Source organism: Coffea arabica, chromosome 7c (assembly GCF_036785885.1).
Source record: "Coffea arabica cultivar ET-39 chromosome 7c, Coffea Arabica ET-39 HiFi, whole genome shotgun sequence".
In the NCBI taxonomy this organism is placed as follows: Eukaryota; Viridiplantae; Streptophyta; class Magnoliopsida; order Gentianales; family Rubiaceae; genus Coffea; species Coffea arabica.
Window position 1 is genome coordinate 11,082,426 of NC_092322.1, and position 16,708 is coordinate 11,099,133.

The 16,708-nt window shown below is 37.1% G+C and overlaps 1 protein-coding gene, 1 long non-coding RNA gene and 1 pseudogene across 2 annotated transcripts; 1 reads left to right on the plus strand and 2 right to left on the minus strand.

Moving 5' to 3' along the window:
* Positions 1 to 726: 726 nt before the first annotated feature.
* LOC113699522 (phospho-2-dehydro-3-deoxyheptonate aldolase 1, chloroplastic-like) lies at positions 727 to 3,835 on the minus strand (annotated as a pseudogene).
* A 1,864-nt stretch (positions 3,836 to 5,699) lies between these two features.
* On the plus strand, positions 5,700 to 7,136 carry LOC113698645 (uncharacterized). The gene is made up of 2 exons (XR_011817629.1): positions 5,700 to 6,218; positions 6,629 to 7,136. It is a non-coding gene; the product is annotated as an uncharacterized lncRNA (long non-coding RNA).
* Positions 7,137 to 8,865: 1,729 nt separating this feature from the next.
* On the minus strand, positions 8,866 to 13,680 carry LOC113698120 (phospho-2-dehydro-3-deoxyheptonate aldolase 2, chloroplastic). Its single transcript, XM_027217821.2, has 5 exons — positions 13,010 to 13,680; positions 12,080 to 12,357; positions 11,542 to 11,818; positions 10,444 to 10,689; positions 8,866 to 9,674 (listed from the first exon to the last, which is right to left on the minus strand). The coding sequence occupies exons 1-5, from the start codon at positions 13,538 to 13,540 to the stop codon at positions 9,411 to 9,413; spliced, it is 1,596 nt and encodes a 531-aa protein (XP_027073622.1). The 5' UTR covers positions 13,541 to 13,680; the 3' UTR covers positions 8,866 to 9,410.
* Positions 13,681 to 16,708: the final 3,028 nt, after the last annotated feature.

The window sequence follows — 16,708 nt, forward strand, 5'->3', positions numbered from 1 at the left end:
TTATTGTTAGAAGACTGCATCCTGAAACTGTAGAAAAATTGCATGAGTGGGAGGTAATCATCTTTCAGCTGTCTTTGTAGTTGGAACAAAGTTTTGCCTTTCTGATGGTGATTGAGGGAGTACTCATAATTTTGCCTTTGAATCATAAGATTGAAGTTGTTTCGAACTTCTAATTTGGCTATCCAAACGCATCATTTTGTGTTATTTTTCAATAGTAGCTTATTCCGGGTCTAGATCCCAACACACTCTTCCTTTCATGAATTAGTACAACGTTTTATGTGATCGCGGATATTATTAATTTACGTGAAAGAAAATGTTGTCTGTAATCTGCATCCCCTAAATTAGAAACATATCATATTGTCCTCTTCTTGTCTGAATATCAAGATAGGTGAGAAAATGTTGATTTTGATTTCATTTCAATTGTGGCTGCAAGGATCACTGTGAGCTCAAAATTACCAACCAATATGATCTTCTTTTCTGGGGGGCTAAATGAAACCAACTGCAAGCTTGTTGACTTCAAACTGTTTAGCTGAAGCAACAGATTCTTGCTGGCCTGGCTTAGTTGTGGTTGACATGTGGAACAATAGATGATGGAGATTTCACGCATTTTCTGATCCTATATTTCTTGAGCAGCCGAGCCATAAAAAAAGGCAAGCTCAAGAGATTGAGAAGCATTAAGCCTGGGATCACAATTAGTCAAATAACGTGTTCCTAGATCGGCAAATGTCAGAGGAACAGAGCCCCCAATGCTTCGCCAACTGCCCTGATAAGATAAGGAAGTTTGGCTCTTAAATTTCCTGCTCCCGTCCTTGTGATCGCTGTCACCCTTCCAGGCTTATTATTAGGATTCAAGACAGCAACAAGATCAACAAGCTCTTTGGGACCCATTTTATCACTCACCTGCAACGATTATAGCTACTGAATCTCTATTTGGATACAGAAAACAAGATTTTGTTTTCATGGCACTTATTAACACAAGCGCCCTCCCATCTATAGCGCATTTTGCATGTAACCAAGACACGATCGATGAGTCCCTGAACACAAATTCTATCATTTATGTCGTATGCACCAGGGCTATTTGAATCGAGTCGAGTTTTGGTTTAATCGAATTGAGTCTCGACTTAATTTTACAAAGTTTGACCTTCAGCTCGAATTCAACGAGCTCTCAATGTAAAGGTCAAACTTGAACTCGACCTCAAATTTGAATCGAGTTGATCATTAAAAATAAAAATAATTATTTTATATTTTAAAAAATGGATAAAATAGTAATTTTTCTTAGCAAATAATAAAATATTAGGTGTATATATATATATGTAATTTCACTAATATATATATATATATATATATATATAATTGAGTTGATTCGTGAACTAACGAATTGAGTATCTTTAAATTCGAGTTCTATCTCGAGCTCAATTTGGTCAGTTCGAGCACCGAGCTTAAGTTTAGTTTTGACTCAAGGTGCTTGTGATGGACTCGTGAATGGTTTGACTCATATGCAGCTCTAGTATACACTCACATTTATTGTCCTTTGAATTTATTATACCATCTATATTGTATGCATTCGAATATTTTGTTTCCTTGAATTTAGACGCCTTTTCATTTTGATATTACAATTTTAAAAAAACTAAGGTCGAAACCCTAGTTAAGAGTACAATAAAGACACCAGTTAGACAAATTCTTGAATAAAGAAGCAAGATTAATAAAGAGTTCAAGGAACCAAGAGTAGAATTGAAATTTTATATTTGACAGAAGTCGCCAAAAGAGGTAAGGGATGGACTTGGGTACCTTAATGCCAATGGGGTCAGCAACTCCTCTGAGAAATTCCCCATTGGGCACCATCAAGTTGCCTGGTACGCTCACCAACCCAAGGCATGTGTGCAGAACGATCGTAGCAGAAGCCAGTGATTGGATCCTCTCTAGTAAGGGATTGCTCATAAGGCAAAAGCAGGCACTCGTGTGATTTCCAAAATTCATCAGCTGATTGTATCGTTGATGGGCAGTCAAGGCTTCGGGATTGTGCTGCTGCAGCCATAAATCCCAGTGCCTCATCAATGCAGCTAGCCAGTTCTCGATACCTGTTAAGCAAACTCCATGTCAAACTAAGATTATATCCAAATCAAAGCAACACTTTCTTAAGGACGTACTGCACTTGAAGATTTGCTAATATTTTTGAAGTGAACAAAATCTTTCTTTTTACACGAGTTAGAAACTCCATATTATTGAAGATCTTTTTTCTCCCTTTTGAATCTTCAGTACGCTTGTCCGTTGGTCCATGTGAATGAGTTGACTCCATTTTTTGACTGAGTCTATAATGTAAACGTTTAATAGGAGTAAAAAAGATTGGAGTTGAATTCATTATCATCAGCCACCAACTAATAAAGTTTTTTTTTTTTTTAAATTTATTTATAAGGAAAAACTTCCCCAATTTTAGGTTTCATAAATGGGTATATATGATGAGTGCGCACTCATACTCGTTATAATGGAGTTCAGGAAATAATATTCAAACAAATTAAAACTAAATTGGAAATGTGCATAAATGCAATTTAGGGAAACAAATGTTAATACATATTTACATAATAGTATCAACGAGTGATTAGTGAGCACCTGCTTAAAAAATTAGACCAAATTAGCTCAAGTTTGAAGCATGCTTGACAAAAAGGAAAAGATGCTATTGCTTCCTAACAAGTGCAACAAACGCACGGAAAGGCCATTCTCCATGTTTCCTAGCTCGTTGCCTATCTTTCTGTAGAAAAATCAAGATTCCAATGGGAAACCTTCTTACTTGGTAAATGGCCTCCACTTACTAATGCCCTGATGACATTCAAAGTAACACCAGATTGATTGTACGATTTTATCACCCTTTGAGGGTCTGGAGTTCTTGATTTTCTATTGAAGTCGTAACCATTAATACTATCCCCTCTGTAAATCGGTAGCCGCAGTCCATCTTTCTCCTCATATGTTGTTGATCTTGGCTTAGCAAACCGACCAGCCATTCTTCCAACCTGATATCGTTAACAAGAGAAATATTGCCAACTTCATAGTTGAATAATTTCTCAATTGGAGTAGAATTTACGAGTTTGAAGACATGCAAAATAGAATGACTTACCACGTTATCTAATCAAACAAGTAACAGCACCTCGATTACAAAAAGCCCATGTCTTGCTGTTCTTCTACATTTTTCATAGTCAGTATATTTTTAATACGTCGCAGCCGTGAACATTTTAGTCCTAATATGCCTTCTCTGGCAAGATATTCCAGTCCCTCTGTATTTTCCAGTCACTTGCATTGATCAACTCTTGCATGCACACGCATCATTGCTGATAGGATTATGTTTTAATTAGTCATTACTCCTAATAATTTAGTTGCACCATACCCTGCAAATCAAACTTAGTTGTTTGTTGTTCAGGAATTGCATTTGTACAAAGAACTTGATTTGATGAAAAATTAGCAAAAAAACCAATGAAGTCAGAGAAGTGACAATAATATCATGCACCATAACAACTGGCAATTGCCCTCCAAACATGAGGACGGTACTCATCTGAGCAAGAGTATTGAAGGTATCAAAAATTTTATCAGCACTGAACTCCTTAAAGCTCTCAGCACAATCCCCTCCTTGTAAAAGAAAGGCATTGCCCGCAGCTGCATTAGCAAGCCTTTCTTCTAAAGCCCTTATCTCACTAGCCAAGACTAGGGGTGGGAAAGATTCCAGTGTCTCAAGCACTGCATTGAGTTCAGTTTCATCAGGATATTCAGGAAGCTGCAAGGCCTTCTTACTTTTCCAGCTACCAACACTCCAATCTAATGACTTTCCATTGGAACTTGAGAAAGCCATTCTTTTTCTCGTCACTACTACTTATTTTTCTTTCAATTAGTGTTGTGAAATGAGGGACTGGTTTAGGATTAATGAGTCACCCTGATTGGGTATTTGTGAACTTGGCTTCAAGAACCACCCAGCCAACCAGGTGGCCATTGCCATTCTACATGATTGCTTGTACTTTTGTTTTTTTTTTGTTCTCTTGAAATATTAGTTCCTTTGTCCGATTTGGCTATTTATTTTTCTTTTTTTCTTTTAATTCTCTCCACTTGCATATTCATTTAGTAGTTCACCAATATCCCTCAGAAGACCCTAGTAACAAAAGTCCCAAAGGATTTGGGTATCAAATTAAGCTACTTGATCATTGTTGGGACCAACAACTACTTCTTCTCTATCGAATTTATGCAAAAGGGCTGCCGTGGGATAACCTATTTGGTACTTAGAAGTGAGTATTTCTTCGGGGACTCTACCATAAAATCGCTTACATGCATGGTAGAGAAGGATTAAGAATTTAATTGAAGCTGATGGATGTTTGGTATTCTTGCACGCATCAGAAAGACAAAGTTCTTTTAAGCAGAAAAAAGAGATACAAGGTTTCTATCAATATATTGACCCCTCAAACATATTACTTGATCATGGAAATTTTTTTTTTTTTTCAGATACTTGAGCAACACAAGTTTATTACATGTGAGATTTCTTATTACTCTATCTACTAAAGTTGTAGGTTTTTTTTTTTTTTTTTTTAAGTTTACAAGAAATACAGAATAGTAGAAGTAATACAAACAAATTATAATTTAACAATATTGTAAACCAACTCACAAACGATGGATTCTGCTTGAACGTAAGGGATAATTTCGCAAACCTCCCCTGAGGTTTATGACAATTGCAGATAGTACCTTTCACGTTAAAATGATAAAAGCAACCTTCATGAATTACTCAATTTAACACCTCCATGAAGTGATGCATTTTTAAAATTAAACTTAACAAATCGTTAAAAAAGAGAGAGAGAAAATAAAGAAGAGCAAGAGTAATAGATTCTTTCTCATTTTAACCACTCAAATCACCTCAATCCAATTTTACATGATATCATATTAAATTGGAAAAAAATTGTAAACTCCTACAAAACTAGGTTACTTACTTAACTGGTATCCAAGATTTTTTTTTTTTTTTGGTTCGTCCGTGTAAATTTTTTTATTTGATGGAAGAGAAATGAATTTGATAGATAGTTTTCTTAAAATATGTGGCAATATATCAGGTTTAAAATTACAAAGGAATTTTATTTCTAAGGGCTATATAGGATTATCAATGGGGATATTTTGCTTACATTAGCAAAGTGTGCCCCAAACTATTTTCTAAGAGAGGTTTATGTAATTTTTTTAACCTAGAGGGTATTCCCTGCAATCATCATAAACTTTAGGGGAGGTTTGTGAAATTATCCCCAAACGCAATGTGCTAGGGTTGGTTGTCAATAAAATGGATGGTAAGATAGTCATAGAGATAGTGATAGTGATTTGGAAGGTGTGAATATGGAAAGTTTAAAATAATACCAAAAAAAAAAAACTGAAAGTGGATTTGTGATTTGTGAATGTTTCAAATTTTCTTAAGAATTTTATAGAAAAGTAAAATATACTTCACAATTATATGAGGATATGTTGAGTTATTCATTCAAAATTTAACCACTGAATAGCTTTTACTATCCAAACAATAAAATCATGGAAGGTATATGTAATTTTTAAACCTCGGCAGTACTATTGAAAAATCTAATGTGAAAGGAGGTTTTCAAAATTATCCAAGAACGTCTTTGGAGTTTATTTTCCAACAATCTTGCTTAAAATCAAAGATGGAAGGTCAATATTCGCACATCAAACTGACAATTCTCTTCTCAAAGTAACACCAAAAACATCTTTTTCCAGTTAGAGCCCTATTAATGCAGTGGAAGAACCATCCCTACCGACCCCATCTTCCTCCAATAGGGGAGTGAGTCTAAAGGATGACACTTCCCGAGTCATCGCCGGGCTTAACAAACATTGTTCCTCGTTACGCCAAGTCTTTTAGAATCTGTGGAATAACTGAGAAAAGCGTTGGTATAAGCAAACTAAAGCAAGGCAAAAAAAATAGAGAAAAACAGATTTTTAGTTTTAGTAACTTTGGGAGGTATTGGAGGTCTTAAAACTTGGTTTGAAATCATCAAGCAAGTTGAAAGAATCATCTAAATTGTGGTATCATCAATAATCAAACATGAGTATAGTTTACGACAACTGGGAAAGGTTGGTGGATGCCACGCTGCGCCGAGAGGAGCTCCGGATGAGTGCTCTAAGAACTCCCACCGATCCTTCTTCAGCATCGCCATGGCCGTCGCCATCGCCATCGCCGTCACCATTCCATTTTAGCGTTTTGCAGGGTAAGATCGATTGTCAAGAAAGTTGAGAGAAGTTCATAATTTGTAGCTTCTGATATTGAAATTTTTTGCGGGGTTTTCTCATTTTCAGATCAATTATATGCATATTATGTAGTCTATTTCTTGTCCAAGGCCGTGAATTCTAGGAAAATTTCTGATTGAATTAGTAATTTGAATATAATTGTCATTGGAGAATTGAATTATACGGACATAATTATTCGTACTTTATGTTGTCTTCTTGATGCAAGAATCTTCCTTAGTTGCTACTTTCATTGCCTGTCTTGAGTGGACATAATTATCCAAAGATTATTTTCCAAAATCTTCTTCTAAGGAGGGACATGTCCACGCGGAAATGCCTGTCTTGAGTGTTCTTTCTTTGTGCTACAAATGACGTGGATTAGTAGTTTTATCAGGGAACCATGGATACTCAACAGCAGCAGCTAGCAGGAGTGAGGAGTTATACCTGAGGGGAGATCTCGGCTTTCCACAATTTAAGGATTTTCTCTTTTTCACAGCTCAAGCTTGCAATGAGAAACTTCACGATGATCGATATGTTGCTTGGGAGCAGCGACTTGGGAAGTTTACGCGAAGATCGGCTTCGCAAAACACCTGCACCAGAAAACTGCATTCTCAAAAGATGCAAGGATTTCAAGTGAGACTGAGACAGGTAATCTGTCAGCTGCGTTGGATTTGGTTACCCTGTGGCGACAGCCGCAGATGATAGAACCAGAATGGATGATTTGATGTGGTACCGATCTAGACTTCAATTCAAAAGCAATTAAGAAAAAAAAAAAGGGGTTTTCTCAACATTTGAAATGAATGAGTTGAATGTGGGTCAATCTGAACTATAAATTCACTCTACAATTGTCAATAGCAACTGCAGAAGCCTCGAAGTTCTTGAATTTGTATCTTATTGTTCAATTCGGGGTTGTATTTCTTCTATTGCTGCAATTTCTGGCTCATGCAGTACTAGACCATAAATTTTCCTTTCTGCTTGTTTATGCTGCCATACCTGTTGACGTGGGACAGAAGGCTTAAAATGTTAATTGGAACAGCTTGAGGTTTGCAATTCTTGCAGGCATCAGGAAAACAAGAAGGTTTCTTTAGCCAGAATAAAAGAAGGGATAATTTCCAATACCTCCCCTGAGGTATATGGCAACTACAGCTAGACCCCTTGTAGTTTTATTAATTCCACGCACCTCCCTTTTTCTACTATTTCTGTAACAAATCAAACCCAAAAATATGACATCAGTAAAAATTTAAAAAAAAATCATAAATTCTTGTGACAAATCAAACCCAAAGCATCGCTCTAGTATATGACTAGATACTCACATCTAAACAATTCATGAATTCTTGTGATAAAATTTTCAAAAAAAAAAAGATGAAACGTATTTTTATCGTAAACGCCTAGAAAAGGTTTAAAAATGAATATTTAGATCTAAAGTGAATGAAAGGTGAAGGGTAGCAGTTGGTTAAAAACAACAGTCATTAAAGAAGAAATAATATTGGATAATCAATGAGTTAGAATTGAATAGAAGTGATTTTAAATTTTAGGTGCTATGATCGGGACGGGGGGGGGGGGGGGGAAGATTTTCTAAGAGAGGAGCTAGGTTCTTTTCTTCCTTTTTCCCTTTCAATCTTTCCCCCAAAGAAATTTTTGCTTATGCTCATTCAAGGGCTATTCTATTAATCCCTTTTGGTGAAGGGAGGTACTTGAGATTATCCCCAAAAATACATAAAAGAGAGGCTGGCTTTCTATCAATATTTTGAGCCATGAGATATTATGACGTAAGTTGATTTCAAAAAGCTGAACAACGCAAGTTTATTGGATGTGGGATTTCTTGTTGCTCTTTATCCTTGAAGCTTGGCTGGTTCTTTCACCAAAGAGCTTGGATTTTTCTCATAAGATTACAAGAATCATCGTAATGAAAGTAATACAAACAAATTATAGCTCGACAATGTCACAATTTACAAACCAATCCACCAAATTGGTCCATTTAAATTTCATATGCAGCAAGAAATTTGTGCACGTAAATCAGGTTTTGAAGACTAAGAAAGACAACTGATTTGGTCTCTGCGTGACAGAATTTCCATGGCAACTTTATCGGGATTGTCCCAATGACAAACTTTGATTTGGTGTCGGTAGGACCTTCTCTCTCTGACTTTCTTCACAAAACTCAAAACAATTTTTTTTTTTTCCCAGCAACGATACATTTGTATAACCTACTCTATCCTAATCTAGGAAGAGGGGGAGTCTAAGGAGACTGTTATAGGGATTAGTGGGTATACAGACCCAACTAGATCAAGGGAGTACTATGGCACAATCGAAACTGTTGTAGGGACTAGTGGGTATACAGACCCAACTAAATCAAGGGAGTATTATAGCACAACCGTAGGATACTATTAATTCCATTCCTTTTCATTTTTTCCTTCCATCTTTTAGCTTTAAAAGTACTACTAACCTAACCTATCTTTTGTCCTGAACTGGCCCAATTGATGGAGCTGATTGCTGCCCTCCGAGACAATAATGATTCCTTGTTTTCATTTATTTCTTTTCACATTTTCCTGGCAATCCGCATTAGATTTGTGTGGCATGACATACATACCCCAATAATTTAACGTTTAAACTTTAAATTAGCAGATCATAAAATTCACTTGTAAAGTATTACAAAAATAAATTTATGTAAATTTGGAGAAAAACACTCATAGTAGTTTTGAGGTAAAAACAACTTACAAAAACTGCTTGCTCTTGAACAGCTCTATTATTTTTTCACGAGCAAAAGCAGTGATACATCAAAACATGAAAAGCAAGCCAAAAACAAACTTCCAACTTAAACAGCAAACAAACTCATAAAACTCGTAGTACAGACTAAATCCTCTCATATATGCCAGCTTCAGATGGATACCATTACTAGAGCCTGAGCTTCTCCAAAATAAGCAATGCAGAATTCTTTGCTCTTTGCAGCTTCAATTCAGGTTAGACCCCATGAAAGATTTGTTCATCAGAAGTTCAAACAAATCAGAAATCCAGCGTGGGGTTGCAACCAAAGCAAAGGTTGATTCTCAGCAATATTGAAACCTTTCTAAATCCACCCAACTGTGCATTGTTTGCTTACTGACATACCTTCTTTAAGCTTAAAGTAGGCTGATCTTAATTAGTTTGCCAGATGACAAAGGTTTGAGCAGATATCCTAGTTACATGCTCAAGGAGAGCAGACGCTGAGTTCCAATCCTTCTTTTTCTTAACCGTTCAGCAATAATGAATGCGAGTTCCAGAGACTGAGAAGCATTAAGCCGTGGGTCACAATGTGTGTGGTAGCGAGAGCTCAGGTCATCATATGTTACCGTCCTTGACCCCCCAATACACTCCGTCACATTCTGCCCTGTCATTTCCAGGTGAACTCCCCCTGGGTGGCTCCCTTCTTGCTCGTGCACGTCAAAGAATGCTCGAACCTCAGCCTGCCAACACTTATGTAACATCATGGTGTTGTCCATATAGATTTCCAATATACAAAACTAAGAAGATCAAAATGAGATACGGGTTACATCTGCAAGATTCTTTGTTGCTTCTTTTCTTCCGAGTACACATGCAAACTACTCCATGTCCATTAATGATTTTCAAAACGTAATTGGAAGGTGATCCCACTGATCACAATCAAATGTCACCAAATTATTACGACCTGACATCCAAGAGGACCCAGACCTAGCAGTGGACCACTAATATAACAAGTGCCCCATTTTGGAGTTATTTGTGATGATTAATTGAGACTTTACTTTTCCACCTACCACCAATAATCATATTCCAATAAACTTGTCATTTGGCCTAAACTCTATAGAACACCACAAATTTTGTTGTTGAGAATGTACTCATTAACCTAAATATGGATAACAATCAACTTAAAATTTTAATATAAGTTGCAGAAAGACAGTATGCTACTAAGGAGTTAAGTCTGTTATTTATCAAAAGAACGACTAGTTAGTCACTTTTTCTTCATTCCATTTTCTTGGGAAAAAGGAACCATTTAGGAGTCAATTTCCAAAAACTCAAAGTTGTTATGGAAAGGTCACAAAATTCAGGGAAGATTTTTCAAATGCAGATTTTTGGGAAGCTTGATACAAAAAATCATCACATATTTCTCACTTTCAGGTTTTGAAGCCACAACCAAAGACAGGAAAGCAAATTGACATAAATAACTAACATTAAGTAGAAAAGAAGAGTATATAATACCAATATTGCATCAAAAGCACGAGTTTTTAGTCCGCAGGGTGCCTTGATTGTGTTCCCATGCATAGGATCACAGACCCAAGTGACAATCTGCCCGGCTCCACGAACAGCCCTGATCAAATGGGCAAGTTTAACCCTCATATTCTCGGCACCCATCCTAACAATTACAGTAATTCTTCCCGGCTTGTTCATTGGATTTAGAATCTCAATGATGTTAACGAGCTCCTTTGGATCCATCTTCTGGCTCACCTGCAATTACACATTATTTTAGGATTAAAGAAATGCAACATAAACTAGTTTCCTGATATCACAGGATGACATCATCAATATGTAGACGTAGCTCAGAGTACAGGTGGATCATTTTTTGCTTGAGAATTTGAAGATCCATATTGCCTTTAATTGCTTGAGAAAATATTCAATGTAACGTTATCCTTACTGCTACTCATAACACCAAATTTAAAAATTAGTAGTGTTGAGCAATCTAATTTAAAAAATTTAATTGCTTGAGCAATCTTTTGAAGATACTTGCTAAAAATTTAATAAACATGGAAAAAAAAAACTAGTAATGCTGATTTTAAAGCAGAAATGTACTTTAAAAGTTTCTCGCAACATCTGCCCAATGTCCCCCACCTATGTGTCAGCCCATCACTTCTACAAGGTATAAAGTTGCGCATGGAACAGTCACACATATAGCATAGTATAACACCAATAGCAGACAACAATACAATGGAAATTTTACCCCCTCTTTGGTAAATTGGAGGGAGACGGATCTAGCTTACATACTCTGTTGATACTATAACAACTAAGGGTTACTGGGAAACCAATTACATCTGATAAAAGTGTTGTCTATGCACAAGATTGCCATATATAATAAACCATACTGCAAACAGAGCCAAATGAATCAGCTACTTGAATTTCTTTTATGCAAGAAAAATGGGAGACAACTCTGGGGCAGGGAGGCAAATTCTGCTTCAAATTATTTCCTAGACAATTCCAGTATTTAAATAGAATAAGCACCACGCATACCTCAGTTCCAAGGGGATTAGCACCATAGTTCAATCAGTTTATAAAGTTTTTAAAGAGAATAAACACCATAGATACCTTAATGCCAAGAGGATTAGCAACTCCTCTTAAAAATTCTACGTGGGCACCATCCAGTTGCCTTGTGCGCTCTCCAACCCAGAGCATGTGAGCAGAGCAATCATAGAAAAGTCCAGAAGTTGAATCCTCCCTGGTAAGTGCTTGCTCATAAGGTAATAGTAAGCATTCGTGGGATGTCCAAAATTCAGTTGATGACATGATAGGGTGGTCAATAGTAAGTCCGGCAGCAGCCATGAACCCTAAGGCTTCATCAACCCTGTGAGCCAGTTCTTGATACCTGCCAAACAATCCAGTAGCACACATAACATGTTAAGAAAGTTTGAAGGACAGTTCCAACTACAAATTGCCACATGCACTAAGTCTGACAAAGTAGATGCTAAAATTGTTGAAAGGCAAGAGTTGAGTTTTATCTTCTTGTCCGAACCATATAATTCCTCCATCTTCTAAAAACTTAGTCAAAAAGAGAATTGAGAATGCCAAGAATTGGTAATCTGAGATGTCCTAAAACTTCTCTCTGTTCCTAAATTCTTTCACACACCTATCTCCCTGTTCACTGTGCTCCACAAAATCAAGATTCCACTCCGTGACCCTCTGCATTGCAGCATAACCACCAGTAGCAAAGGCCCTTAGAAGATTGAGAGTTGCAGCAGATTGGCAGTAGGCCCTTATCAATCTCTGAGGATCTGGAAGTCTCGATTTCTCATCAAAAGCATCACCGTTGATATTGTCTCCCTTATAACTAGGCAGCTTTACACCATCCTTCTCTTCAAAAGGGTCTGACCTTGGTTTTGCAAACTGTCCCGCCATTCTTCCAACCTACATACATTTAATTGTCACCACTAGTTAATACCACCAGAATCAATTTGATCTTAATATACAAAAAAATAACAATGAACTTGCAAATAGACTTGAACTTCCATCAAACAGCTATTCCATCTTCCACACACAAACCACCACCCCCCCCCAATAAATAAAAACCAAAAAAAGAAGAAGAAGAAGTGGTGGCAGCATATCATAATGTTATACCAGACTCATATGAAAATTTGAGCATAAGATGACTTTGGACACCTAAAATAACTCTTTTAAAAGTTTTCAGACATTCCTATAATTACTAGCGCTGACATTAGCGGCTAAAGACTTCTACACACTCTCCCTTTGAAGAACGCATCTCTAACTAAAAAGCAAGAAGTTCCTGTCTGACCTTCAATGTAATCATTCATATTGCAGTAGTACTAAATCTCAACTGACAATTACACTAATGAAACACAAATTTAAATACATCCGATTCATATCCACCAATAACAAGACAATATCAAACAATTCAAAAAAAGTGATCTTGATCGCGTACAAATACCTTAATAACAGCAAATAGAAAGAACCCATTTCATCCCATTTCATCTCCAGTAGAAATAAATAGCAGAAACCAATAAAAGCGAGATTGATTGGATATGGATAGGGATACATTTACCTTAATCACAGGCATTTGACCACCAAACATGAGAACAACACTCATCTGAAGAAGAATTCTGAAAGTATCCCGTGTATTATTAGCATTAAACTCCTTGAAACTCTCAGCACAATCCCCACCTTGCAACAAGAAAGCATTCCCCAACGCAGCCTCAGCAAGCTTCTCCTCCAAATTCCTAGCTTCACCAGCAAAGACCAATGGAGGATAAGCCTCAATAATTTCAAGAACCGATTTCAACTCTTCTTGATTTGGGTACTCAGGCAGCTGCAAAGCCTTCTTGGTTTTCCAGCTATCCACACTCCATTTCCCTGGTCTAGCCGCCACAGATGGCGCAGCCTTGGTAGCAGCAGTGGATGTAACAGGGGTCTTAGCTGGCTCCGACGCGTGAACGGCAGAAATGGGGTGGCGGATTTTGGGTTGCGGGAGGCTGTTGGCGGTGGAGCTTGGGAAAGCTAAACTGGGCTGATGGGGTTGGTTGTAGGAGGGAAGAAGTGATTTTGAAGCAAAAGCTGAGGTGTTTGATAAAGCCATTGTTTTTCTCCCTGAATTTCTTCAGAAATTCTTGCTCTTTTTGTTCAAGAAATCAGGGAGGAAATGGCGGCAGAGGAGGAGGAGGACGACGAGGACAGTGGCTGGTGGCTGGTGGCTGGCTTTATAAAAGAAGAGGAAGAGTTTTGGAGGGTTTAAATAAATGATGAGATGTTGTTTGGTTGGCAGAACTGGGGGGAGTCAAAGGCGCCTGAGGGAGTTAGGTTTGGCGGGGGCAGCTACTACCACGTGGGAACCAACGGCCCTTTGGCCTGTTGGCTGTTACAAACGCTTTTAAGTCTTGGCAGATTTAAATTTTGTCTTCTACTAATGTGTCACTCTGTATGTGATTTTTTCCAAATTTATATGAGCATCCAAATTTATATGAGCATGCAGTGTATTTGTTTCCCATCAATGTGTTACTATTGTCACTATAACTAATTTCTTCCAAATTCATACAAGTATGTAGTGTATTTGTCTTCCATCAATGTATCACTATACGTAACTTCTTTCAAATTCATATAGGTGTGCAATGTACTCATCTAATTAGATGGTGATTCAGTAAATCGATGGTGATTCAGTCCCCGTCCATTTCTCTAAATCTCATTTTTTTTCAGATCCCATTAAGTCTCCCCCCTTCTAAGGTAGGTTAGGATAAGAGTACGAATAAGAGTAAAATTAGATTAAATTAACTATTGCCATCTAATAAAAAAAAAAAGTTACTAACACACGAGTAAATGAAGAAAATGAATAGGGGTATTATGGTATATTCCTTAAAAGTTTGGCAAAATGACCAAAGTGGACCTTTACATTTCAAAAAATTCTTTTTTTGATCTCTTACACATAAAATTCGTACAAGTTAATTTCTCCTATTAACCTATGCACCATCTTCATCCTATAACCTATGCCCAATTAAATTTGCACAAAAAAGAATTACACCCTAGCAACGTGATCATCCTTCTAGGAGTAAAATTAAAACATGATTAAAATCTCCTTTAAAAATAAGCCACACGTACAATCTCCCTCTTCCGCTTTTCTCACATTCGCTTACCACCACCTTCACTTCTCATCTTCTTCCCACTAACTTGCTGCCCTCTTACATTTTCATTGCCAACATCTTAGGAGGGCGATTTTAGGAAGGATAGAGGGGCAAATCGATAGAAAGAAGATTTGGCCTTCAAAGACCAAATTCAGGAGAGATTTTGGAGCAGGAGAAGATGGGTTTGGTGAGGGAGATGGAAAGGAGGAGGGGGAAGGGATCAAGGGAGAGTGGTGGGAGATAATTGCAAGTTAGTTGGTGGGAGACATGTTTTTTTAGCTTGAAATTTGGTCAAAAATAAGTTCTAAAACTAAATTGATACATTTTTTATACGTAAAAGACTATATTACAGCATTTTATATGCTAGGGACCAAAAAAGATTTTTTTTTTTTTTTTTTGGAAATGTGAAGGACCATCCTAATAATTTTTCTAAAATTGATTATATTACAACATTTAGATTGCCAAAAACCGGTCAAATCATGAGAAAAAGGACCAATCAAATGATAACATTTAGTCAATTTAATTTATTTTTTATGTATATCGAAAATAACTAATGGCTTACATGTATGAGCTATGATGGTGATATTTATATACATGCACCGTAAAATTATTTTGATTTTCTGTCATATATATATATATATATATATATATATATATATATATTTCAGAGCTCAATTTATTTAAGTTCCCTCTAATTCAGTCTTTCAATTGATATAAAAACACTACTATACATGAGAAAATGCTTGTTCGACTTCAAAGTTCAAACACTGCATGGGCGTAGTCTAATCATTCATGCACAGCCGCAAATTTTCACCCGCACATGGAAAAAGTCCCATATGCACATTAAGAATTTGTCCCTCTTCCTACCAGTATCCATCACCATGCGACCTTCTCCTGGGATACCGCACCACTCCTCCGACGCCTTTTGCCTGCTAGTTTTCTTTGCAGCATGACATTTTTGGCCGTAACTTTCCTGCACCTAAAAATCTATCCTGCTTTCTAACTTTTGGGACCATTTGTCGGCTTAACCTTTAGCGCTCCTATCATTTTTAATTGACATATAATAGTATTCTCCAAGTTTCTTTTCAAACTAGAGGTGGGCTGGAGCTTTTCATGCATTTGGCACTCAAAAGAAATTCTATATGAATCAATGAAATACTTGGGAGTACGATCGTAGGCAATAATTGGAAGAATGGTGATGTTTTTGGAAGAGTATGTGGTGTGCGTGCTTTCTTCTGCTGTGGACCATGGAGACTGGAGAAGATGTGGCTTTGATTGGAAGGCGTGGAGCCATGAATCACGCGAAATCATGTCGTTGAGTAGCCTTCCTCGGCCCTCCCCTCGTACGGGGACTGATTTCCGTTCGTTGATCAAGTGACCCCTGAGTCCCTTCAAGGGTCCCTTGATCTTATTCACAATCCATGTGCCCATCTGAATCAATTCATACAAACAAAACAAAAGAAATAAGAATGTGCCCAGTTGGATCCTTTTCCCTCACTTGGGCGTATGAATGACTGCATGAGAATCACGTGAGAATCGCTGTGGATGTATTTTCTACAAGTTCCATCTTGTACTGCGCCCACGGTTTGCTGTCGTGGATCACGGTTACGGTCTCGATTGTTTCACATGCGTTGCGACATATTGATTGAATATCGGGTGATATGCATATCAAAACACATAAAAATTTGAAAAAAAAAATTTGAAAAATTTATTAAAATTAGAAATTACCAAAAAAAAAAAAGCACAATTTGAAAAAATTTTCGAATTGACTCCGAATTGATTCAGATATATCTGCCGATACATTGCATTACGAATTCTAATCAATTAATTTCAATCGAGTTAAAGTAAGTTGCCGCGAATATAGTAATATCCGCGATTCGAAAATGAGTATCGCATCGATCCCCTCCGTTCCGATTAAGCCGATTCGTATCGGAATCGGCCAATACCGCTAACCATGACGGCATCCGCTACAAAAGCTCTACATGGAATTCAATTAAATTAATGCTTGGGACACGTTGTCCTTCCCTCTAGAAGAGGTCTCATTCAAGAAGCATGCATGTAATTCACATTTGCAACGCTGCTTTTGATTTTTCTGGTGTAGCTCATATTTTCTTCCATTTTTACCCATTTCA